At 41.5% G+C, this 11,432-nt stretch overlaps 1 protein-coding gene across 1 annotated transcript; it reads right to left on the reverse strand.

The window, feature by feature from the left end:
• Positions 1–499: 499 nt before the first annotated feature.
• On the reverse strand, positions 500–1,691 carry LOC105710780 (E3 ubiquitin-protein ligase RNF113A-like). The gene has a single exon (XM_021671327.2). It carries the CDS (start codon positions 1,569–1,571, stop codon positions 549–551), a length of 1,023 nt encoding a protein of 340 aa, XP_021527002.2. The 5' UTR covers positions 1,572–1,691; the 3' UTR covers positions 500–548.
• Between the last annotated feature and the right edge of the window lie 9,741 nt (positions 1,692–11,432).

Raw genomic sequence — 11,432 nt, forward strand, 5'->3', positions numbered from 1 at the left:
TTATAACAGAACAATTTATATTATTTTGGGTATATACCTACTAATGGAATTTTGGGATTGAATGATATTTCTATGTTGAAGTCTTTGATGAATCACCACACTGTCTTCCGTAATGGTTGAACTAACATTTACATTCCCACCCACATGTTTTAAGAAAGTTTACAAATGCATGTTGGGCTACATTCAAAGCTGTCCTGGGCTGAATGCAGTGCACAGGCCATGGGCTGTTCAAGCTTGTTTTATAGTATATATGATAGAATCCATAAATACTTAACATAGACAAAGCCAGCAAAACTTCGCTCTAATTCCAACTGCAAAAACTTTCCAGTGTTGGAACTAGCAGCCAAAAACTTTAATGCAGCTACAGCTATGTGCCACGTAACATATCCTTGAAGGATTTCCTGTACATATGATACTGCATATAGTCTTATTATTGTATTATGACTCTGACCAGTAAGGTCCAGAAAAAGATGCTCACAATAAGAGGATTTTTTTTTCCCCAAAAGAACAAAATATTTATTTTTTTAAATTTAAGAATTATGGGAAGCCTAAGTAATGGGAATTGGATCCTCATCAGGGTCTTCTGGGAAGTTGGAAGCACCACCCTCTCCTGTAGCACGATGCTTCTCTAGTTTAGCAATCAATTCTTTAGCTGGATTGAAGACGCCATTGGTCTGCTGGTCACAGACAAAGCAGCGCGGGGTGGTGCGGAAATGCTGCAGTGCACAGCTCTCGCAGAAATAATGCCTGCACTTGGTGACAACTGGGTTTTGGAAGCTCTGTCGACAGATGAAACATTTGAATGGTATTTCCTCATCATCACTTCCCACTTCATAGTTTTCATCCTCATAGACACCATAGCGACCCTCATCAAGCTCACGTTCGATCTGCCACCCATGCTTGTAATCTGAACGGTCATGGAGGAATTTGCAGCTGTCTCCGAAGCCGCAGAAGCCAGTCTCTTTGTAGTCCTTACAGATGTCGGGCTGGTAATCCCAGTGCACGGTGGCACGTAGATGCTCGGGCGCTCGGATGGGGCCCTTCCTCACCATCCCGGAAGAGGCATTGCCCATAGACATATCCTTGGGCTTCATGTATTTCTGATAATTGTTGATTCCCCGATAGATCTTGTCATCCTCCTTGCCCCTCAGCTCCTCCTGGATCTTCTGACTGCGCTCAAAGATGGCTTGTGCATCGCGCTCTTTCTCTGTGTCCAGCTCATAGACAGTTGTTGCCCCCATGTCCTCTGGTCCCACGGGTTTCGCCGAGCGGGTGGATTTATAAACCACGCCGAGACTCTCGGGCTCATTTTCCGCCTCCTCCTCGCTGCTCAAGTTGCCGTAAGCCGCCTTCTGTCTACCACTGTCACGGGTCTTCTGTATCATTGGATTGTGGGTCGTCCGCTTCTTTTCCGGTCGAACCACAGTGCAGCCTTCGTCGCTACTTTCTCCAGTCTCTGGGTCGCAGGCCGGGCGCTTTCTGCGTCCGGCAGCCCCTTTCCGCCCAGGCTTTTTGAAAAGGAAGGTGCACACCTGATCCGCCGTCTTTCCTGGAGAAAGCTGCTCTGCCATTTTAGAGTCCCGAGCTCCGAAACGGCCGTGGCTGCCCGGGTAGCGCTTGGCCTCCGCACGTCACTCCACGTTGCGCGCTCCGCCGCTAGTCAAAGCGAAGGACTATAACGGAAGAGGACTGCGAGAACAAAACATCTATCTTTTCAACAGGAAATCTCAACAAAGGGGTAGAAACTAGAACCAGACAATTATAAAACCTTTATAATTAAAAATTATAATTTCTGGAATTTAAAATTTATTAGTTAGATTTAAGAAAAAAATAATCATTTTTAAAAATCAGTGAATTTATATATCTAAATAGAAATTATCCAGTATGAAAAGAGATTCATAAAAATACCAAAGTTCAAAATCAATATAGACTTAGGGTCCTAAGCGACAGCAACAAAACATCTAACATTCTTGGATTTGCAGTCCTAGAAAAGATCAGTTATTTGAAGATACAATGTTCAAAATCTTCCAATAATTGGCAAAGGTAATAAATTCACATATTTGAGAGGTTTGGTGAACCTAAAACATTATAAATAAGAAAATAATCACATCAAGAAGGCTAATGCTCAAGAAGTAAAACCAGAGACAATGAGAAAATCTTGAAAACAGCCAGAGAAAAATGACATGCTATATATGATTATTCAAAGGAGAACTGACTTATCATTAGAAGTGATATTTCCAGAAAATAATAAGACAACGTATCTAAATTTCTGGGGTCGGGAGAGACTAGTATCTTAGAATTATAACTGTAAACCAAAAATATCTTTTGAACACCAAAGCTTGATTAAAGCATTTTCAGATGGAAAACAAATACTTCATTTATTGTACAGGAGAGCTTCAGTACAAGAAGTACCAAATAAAATTATTCTGGCTAATAGAAAATGCTACCAACCTGAGATCTTCAGGAAGGAACTGGTAAATATCTATACATAACTAAAGACTGTACACACACACACACACACACACACACACACACACACAGATATGATATAAATATAGATGGAGTAGTACTCAGTCATAAAAAGAAAATAATTAATAGTATTTCCAGCAACATGGGTGGAACTGCAGACTATTATTCTAAATGTAGTAACTCAAGAATGGAAAACCAAACAGTGTTATGTTCTTACTCACAAGCGGAAACTAAGCTATGAGGATGTGAGGTATAAGAACAATACATAGGAAGGAAGTGAAGGATAAAATACTACAAATTGATTTCAGTGTATACTCCTCCAGTGATGGGTGTACCAAAATCTCACAAATCACCATTAAAGAACTTACTCACGTAATCAAATACCACCTGTCCCCCAAAACTTATAGAATTTTTAAAAAATTCTGAAAAAAGATATAGAAGCAAAGACAAAAAAACAAAAAAAGAAAAGAAAATGTCTTATTGAGCAAGCATCATTTACAACAGCTGCCCCTAATATTTGTGGAATACATTTGAAGAACCCCAATAGATGTCTGAAAGCACAGAGTACCAAATCCCATCTGTATCGTGTGTTTTTCCTGTATACACCTATGATAATGTTTAATATACAAGCTAGGCACAGTAAGGGATTAACACCAATAACTAATAATGAACTAGAACAATTATAACCATATACTATTATAAAAGCTATATTAATGTGGTCTTTCTCTTTGTCTCTCTCTTCTCTCTCTCTTAAATTTATTGTACTTTTCTGTTCTTGTGAGGATGCAAGATGATAAAATGCCTCTGTGCTAAGATGAAGTGAGGTGAATGACAGAAGCATTTTGTCATAGTCTTAGGCTACCACTGTCCTTCTGATAATATGTCGGTAGGGAGATTATCTGTTTCTGATAATTCTGCATCATCAAGCCACAATAATATTTATGGTTGGATGTCAGAAACAGACTATGTTGATGACTAACAGATAACAGGCAGGTAGCATACACAGTGTGGATACACTAAACAAAGGGATGATTCATGTCCTGGATGGGAAGCAGGACAGCACAAAATTTCATCACACTACTCACAAGAATGTTAAATTTAAAACTTATAAATGTTTTATTCCCGAAATTTTTCATTTAAGATTTTCAGACCCAGGTGGACTACAGGTAACTGAAACTGAAAGGAGAAGCAGCCAGTTAGGAGGGGCTTCTGTAATGAAGAGATCATCCTTTCTCCACTGCACTGCAATATCACCTTTGTAATATCAGGTGGACAAATATCAGGTGAAAAAACAAATAGGTGTTAAGAAGTATATAAATATGGATGAAGCTGAGTGCATTTCTGATCAAATCTTATCAATTAAAGGAATCTTTTAAAGTCTTATAGGATCAACTAAGTTGTGAGATCAGGAATGGGAAAAGATGAATACAGTTAAGTAGGATTGAGAAAGCTAGACACAATTTTTTTTCTAAAAATTACTTCTTTTCTTGGCTTTTTTAATGGACTGGCTGGGCAAATGCATGCTATCATTTTTCATTGAATCTACAGTTTATATTTTATCTAATGTACTATTTCTGAAATTAGCTGCACTATACAATCGCTGACATCTTACAAGTAAATAGTATTGTTTTTCTAACTTATAGGTTTATGAAATAGTGGTGCAGCTTAAAATTGGTGGTGTCAAAAATTTGATGACATACAGTATACAATTCCATGTCTCTGGCCAGAGATAATTAACTTGTACACATGACCCAAGAACATTTAGAAACCAAAAGTTGTTTCTCTAGAATGTGTACCAACTCACTCAAGGGATTAGTAAGTTGTCTTGTGCAATATTAGGTTGTCTCAGCAATGATATCAGCATCAGGTCATGCAAATGAACAATAAGCCATTTTAGAGAATGAGAGAAAAACTGTGGGAGAATGTTAGAGATAAGAAATCATGAGACCCCTAAGGGAATAATAGAGTATAGCTTTTCTTTTTTTTCTTAGAGGCTACTTGGCTCTGGTTCTCATGAAACATGCATCTATTTTAGTACTTAAATTCATAATATTACCTTCCATATTGTAGTAGAAAAAAATCTCTACACTTGAGTTAGCTTGAATAGGTTTCTCTCCTTTAAAATTTCAGGGGCACTGACTAACACAAAGTATATTAGTATTTTCAATTTCAGTAGTTCTTACCTTTAAGTAGGACAAAGGCATAAATTATTTTTAGCATAATAAGAACATTATATCATTGCACAGTATTTTTCTTCAGTCTTTTGCTTATAAAATTCATCTGGAAGATTCAAGTATTGGCATATATAAATGTGTTACACTTTATATTTACTTTACTGCCCTGCACACATCAGGTTATCTGTAGTATATAGTGTTTATTTGCTTTAAATTTTGCAAAATAAATTTTCAACTTTTAAATATTTTATTGGATATATTTTATAAAACATCATAGCTTTTTAAAATATTTTGGAATATATAATCAATGATTCTATCTTTTTTACAAATAAGATAACTTATATATAAAACTGAATAAAATACTAAGGGATAGCTTTCTTTGTCCATGTATTATTTACAAATAAACCAGATATAAAATGATAAAAGACTTCCAAGGGCTCAGAAATTTCTCTAAAGAAAATGCAAGTTGATATGATTAAATGAACATATCACATTAGCATACATTACAGTTGATTTATTCTTTGGTATTTTCAACCCAGATTAGCCTTAGGGCCATATATTCAACCATGTAGGTATTGTCTATTTGAATGACATGTTTTCCCCCAGTTGTACAGTTAAAAATTGAAAATTATTCCCAGGTTCCTTTGTAATTTTCACACTAGTCATAAATTCCTATACAGTCTATCTCATACATATCTTTCTAATGCAACTATTTTATTCAACTACAACTTGCATTTCCTCAGAGAAATAATATTTATTTTTAGTCCTACTATCTCAAAGATATTTTTCAAACTATGTATTGCCAGAAAAAAATCCTTAAAAATTATAGATTGTATCTTGTCACCCTAATCCTTAAGACATTTTAATGGGATACTCCTTTTAATTAGGATAAAAACCACAATATCCATCACAGTTTATAAAGCATTATGTGATCTTCACTCTGCTTACTTCTAATGATTACGTGGTGTTATGCCCCTCGTTTCTATTAAATTTTAATGCATATGTTGCTTCCCCAAGGATTCTTGCTTGGTTCAACCATTCTGAGTTTGTCACCATCCTGGGTGTTCCATGACACATTGTATCCCCTAATTTGTTTCCCCTTTGCTGTGTTGCACTTTTCTGCATCTTTATACTTGAAACTCTGTATACTTTATTAAACACTAAATTTTGATCACTTACTGTATTGTCTGAAACCATACAAGCATTAATTAAAGTTGCTTGAGTACTTCAGTAAATAAGTATCTGCTTTGCTTAAAAATCTATTTTGATTTAGTAAGACATATGTCTGATACAATAAATGTTTGGAGAAGTAAATTTGCTTCAGGGAATATTTATAAGGTACCTAATGTAACTGCTATTTTGAAATTTGTGTTCATTTCAAATTGTCTGTTTTCTCATACTGAGAGATAATAGTTTATAATAAAATCTACTGAAACACTGCATTGGATTGACTTGTGATCTCAACTTAGTTTTAAACACCTTTTTAAAAATCAGCTTGGTATAGGAGATTATGCCAAATCAGAGTGGGCTATGAGAAACTCAGTCAACAAAAGAGAATGTCATGAAAAGCCCATTCATTGTCATTCCTAAGTCTTTATTAGATTCCTTTACATAGAAAGTATGTTGACCTTAGAGTAATTTTCAGAAAAGCTATTATTCAAGTGTATAACCAATATTAAGACTGAAGGTATTTTTCCTTAGAAGAAAGTTGACAATGAATTTTAATTGTGACTTAATACTTGGACATTTTCTTTCCTCATGTTTGGTCCTCAGCTCCCTGTGCTGTCCACAAACATGTCCTATTTGCTGTCATAATAATAGTTTCACAACAAATGCTTTGAAAAGAATGCATTTCTTCAATTTGTAAAATTGTTCACTTTCCTGTGCTAATCTGTCTTGATGATAACAGCCTTAAAAATATTTTAATATCTGGTAGAGAAAATCTAGGGGTGGTTTTCTGCAAAGTCTTGGCTATTTTTAGCACTTTATTGTGTATTTTGGTTTAATTGACTAAGCACCACAAAAACAACACTTAAAATAGTCATAAGATTTCTAAAATTAGAATTGCAATGACTTATATAAATTTGGAGATCACTGATATTTTATGATAGCTAGTCGTTTTATTCAAGAAAATATATCTGTGTCTTCTTTAATGACTCACATATATTTTCATTTTTTTCTCCATAAAATTATCTACATATTTTGTTAAATTTATTCCTAGAAAAATTCTGTTCTTCCAAAATACATATTTCTGTAATAAGAATAACCTCATGTATGACCGGTAACTTTGGTAATGGCACTAACATAATATAGAAGTTAAACAAAGAGATAGATAGGACTCACTTTTACAGAACAAATGCCATGATACCAATAAGAGTGGTATCAATAAAAGTAACAGATGTGGTGGCCACATTTGATAGGGTGGTAAGGGAGGCCTCTCAGAAGAGGAAACACCATGCTAAGTGCAACAAATAATATGGATCATTGAAACCCTAAGCATTTAGCAATATATTCTTCATTTCATGGAAAAATATGCTGAAGGAGAGTGAGTTTAAATCATTTGCCATGGTCACCCAGCAAAACAAAGTGGTAGAACTAGAATTCTAACTTAATTCTGTCCCATCACCCCAACATCCCTTACCTGTTTCAATCTGGTCCATGCTGTCCAATAGAACTTCCCAGGGACAGTTCAATTTCTGTGCTACCCTCTGGTGGATATGTGACTATTGAGTGCTGGACATTCAACTACAGAGGCTGAGAAACTGAATTTTTTATCTTATTTAATTTTCATCATTTGAATTCAAAGAGTCACATGTAGCTAGCAGCTTCTATCTTGCAAAGTGACAGTCTAGGATTTCTTTCTTGTGTGACAACTTAGAAAGACTAGAGTTATGCACCACCACACTGGATTATTATTATTATTATTTGAGATACATTCTCGAAGCTGGGCATGCCCAGGCCTGTAATCCCAGCACTTTGGGAGGCTGGGGTGGGTGGATCACTTGAGGTCAGGATTTCAAGACCAGCCAGGCCAACATGGCAAAACCCCATCTCTACTAAAAATACAAAAATTAACATGTGTGTTGGCTGTAAGGTTGACCAAAAGGATGGAGAGGCAGACCCAAGGTCAGGTGTAGCAAGTTTACTTCAACCTGCCAGGCTGGCTCCTTCACCATAGGCAGTGAAGGTGGCAGCAGCCTGGCATACCGACTATGGGGGATATACAGGGGGTTTGCAGGTGGCTGGGTGCTATTCTAAGAAAAACCACCTCGTGGTTCTTCAGTGCTAACATCCTACATAATTGGGTCACCATCCTGGGTCCAAGAGCCAGATGCAGCCACATCCTGGAACCTAGGTGCCCTGTTTGCAAGGCATGAGGCTGTTTTTTCTGTGAACTCGGCTTAGCAGGGGAGAATGGGGACGGGGTCTATGAACTTGCCTTGCTGTGATCCTAACAGTGGCAGGCGCCTGTAGTCCCAGCTACTTGGGAGGCTGAGGCAGGAGAATCTCTTGAACCCAGGAGGCAGAGGTTGTAGTGAGCCAAGATTGCACCACTGCACTCCAGCCTGGATGACAGAGCGAGATTCTGTCTCCAAAAAAAGAGAGAGAGAGAATTGAGACAGTCTTCCTCTGTCACCCAGGCTGGTATGATCTCGGCTCCCTCCTGGTCCAGCACCCATAACACGCCAAGATCTCTTACTGCAGTGCCCTCCCCCAGCTACTCCTCCTTCCAGACCCAGCAAAGCAGCTCCTCTGAAACATCTCTCCTCCCACTGGAGGGACCAGTCACCCCTTCCTCAGCTGCATCTTCAGAGCCGCTTCTTTCCCACTGTTTGTCACTGCATCCTCTCTCTAGGAGGGGCTTCCCATTCTTCTGCCTGGCACAGGGTCTGGCCCACAACAGGTGCTGATATATGACAACAGAATAACTAAATCTCTTCACCAACAAGAAACACTTGTGAGTATCGACTATGTGTTGGGTAGGCCTTGTCCTAAGGGTTGTCCTCAGGTATGTAACTTCTAGTTGGGGAAGATGAGCAGAAACTCCCAGTTTGGGCTCTTCTCCCCGACTCTCCACTTCCCAGGAGACAGGGCTGGAAGCCTCCTGCAGCCAGAATGGAACTACGAGGAGGGGATGAGGGAGAGTGGCCTAAGGCAAAGGCCAAGCTGAGAAAGGCCCAAACCCATGACTGGCTGGGGACACGGAGGATCGGCCAACCACCCATGCCACCCATGTAAAGCGAGCTCGAGGGCACAAGGTATAGATGAAGTGTACCTGGGTTATTTATTTCATACAATGACTTACAGTAGATTAACAAAGATCCAAGATGAACATCACATTTACACTCCAAAACCATGGTTATGTAACTTCAGCATCGTCACACCAGCCTGGTGTCAAAACAGGCTGAGAAGTGGGGTCCGGGAGCCACTGATTCACCCCGGCTTATTACATTGCCCCCAAGAAAACCCATTGGTTGTAAAAATTGAATTAGTTTTAAAAAGAAAGAAACAGCATAAAACAGAGAGTAAAGAAGGAAAAATACGATTGACTGAAAATTCTAATAAAAGTTACAGACAGTAATGAGTGCTTTCTTTGAGAACTCAATTGGAGGCTCTGACTTGGAATTCCTGCAACATGACTGCTGTCAGAAGTGGGCAGGTCCTTCACAATCAAAGACGTTCTGTGGTGAGCCCCGCACAGGGCATCACAGGGGAGGGCTTTTTCTCCTCTTCTTCTCCTTGAGAAAAACCATTTTGCACATTTTAAACAAAGACATAAAATGGCAGTGGGGAAATCAATCGCTCTTCCACTCAGTTTCCCAGGGGATGGGTGTCCAGCCATCATCTCTGGAGCCCTTGGAGGCTGGCCTGCCCCTCAGGCTGGTGCACAGCGGCTAAATGTGCCCCAGAGTCATGCTGTAAGGGGGCACCCACCGGGCCACCCTGGAGGCTTGGGTAATGGAGAGCATTACCCATTCCCTTCTGCTCGTGAACATACAGGAGAATGGGTTTAGTTATGTCTGGCAGTCCTAAAGCGGGTGCCTCAACTAGAGCCTTCTTGATTGTATTAAATGCTTTTGTTGCTCAGGCCCCTTCAAGTTCTGGGGTACATGTGTAGATTGTGCAGGTTTGTTACATAGGTTTACAGGTGCCATGGTGGTTTTCAGTCATTTGTAATTTCAAAATCTGAAATAGCTTTTGGATTTTGAAGATCTCCTAATGTCTACATGCAAAATATTCAATTCCTTTTCTTTCGTCTCTGAACGGTTGGTCTCAACCATTGAGAAGGGAGAGAATATTTTCCTTTCCTTGTAGGGTTTTTCCATCCTCACGTGGTTGACATTATGTAATGGACACAGAGGAAACAGACATAGCCTACCCTCCACGAGCCCATAGCCTCATCAGGAAGGCCCCCCAGCCATAAAGCTCCTTCTGCATGAGGAGCACCAGGTGAAGCGGGGGCCAGACAAGAGTGGCCTGGGCCGCAGGTCAGCACTGGTGAGGGAGGAAGTGGGACTTTCTGGAGGCCAGTGTGCTGAGCCCTGAGGTGTGAGGAGGGGTCACCTAAGTGAGTAGGGACAAGGGCAGGAGGGTAGCCTCTGCAAAGGCCCAGATGACCAAGGGTGGCTCTCTGGAGGGATGCGCTAGTCTGAATGAGTGACTGGGGCCAGGTTGGGAGCGCTCAAGTCCCAGGACAGAGGCTGAGCCTGTATTCCAGGGCCGGGGCTGTGGAATAGTTCTGAGTCCCTCGCTGGGCCACAGCCCTGAGACCCTGACTCTGCTCCTGACCTGGGAGTGGGCTCAACTGAACTTCGCCTCCTTGCCAGCCTCACTGCCTCCAGCCTCCCCCACCCACACCCCTCCTTTCAGCTCCCAGAGGGATCCAAGGAAAAGCCACCTCTGGCCTACACCACCCACTGGCTGGCCCTGAGACCTTCAAGGAGAAGCCCTCCTCCTTGTCCACCAGGGCTAGCCTGGGCAGCCTGTTCTCCCCACAGCCCTGCCTTACAGACCACCCTGTGTGCCCATGCCCGTGTGGGTCAGGCCATCATGGTTCCTACACACAGTCCCCACTGCCTGGAGTCCCCTGCTTACTCTCCTGCACTGGGTGCCCTCCTGTCCCTTCAGTCCCAGCTGAGATATCTGGCACTCTGGGGAGCGTCCCTGAGCCCTGGACACAGAGGAGCCTCTTCTGCCCCGGATCCCAGGACTGCTTCTGCTTTCCTTCTGCCATGGTGTAGAAACCCCTAACTCCCCCTCACACACACACACGTGCACGCACATACTCACACCTCACACACACTTGCCACCATCTGGGGACATGGATTTCTGCCTGCCGGACTGCCTCTCTCCCACCCCAGCCTCTCGGGGACCCCAGGAAGAGATGCTGCTATCAATAGTAGGGGCCCCGTAGGTGCACCGGAGGTGGGGAAGGGAAGGGCTCCCCAGGAATAGCCCTGCATGGATGACAGCCACCCCACAGAGGGCACGGCCACTAGGAAATGTAGGTCTTTCTACATTTAGGTGGAGGTAGCAGGCACAAGCGGGAAGGAGAAAGTGGGGCTGGATTCCCACGGTTGCTAAGTGCCAGGATGAGGTACTTCTATTGCCTCCTGGGGAGCAAGCTTTGGAGAGACTGAGGCCCACGAGGGCAGCACTGGGAAGGCTGGTCTGGAGGGAGATGGCCCCCAAAGGGGCACACCTGTGCCTGTCCCTCTTGGCTCAACCCTCACTGGCACAGGAATCCCTTGGTCAGGAATGGGGGGCGTCATGGCCTTCTGCCTGAAC

Source organism: Aotus nancymaae, unplaced genomic scaffold, assembly GCF_030222135.1.
Source record: "Aotus nancymaae isolate 86718 unplaced genomic scaffold, 86718_ANA_hifiasm-v0.15.2.pri h1tg000036l, whole genome shotgun sequence".
Taxonomy (NCBI): Eukaryota; Metazoa; Chordata; class Mammalia; order Primates; family Aotidae; genus Aotus; species Aotus nancymaae.

Bases quoted from the DNA above. Each gene is read 5' to 3' on its own strand.
- LOC105710780 (XM_021671327.2), bottom strand. From the start codon at position 1,571: ATGGCAGAGCAGCTTTCTCCAGGAAAGACGGCGGATCAGGTGTGCACC.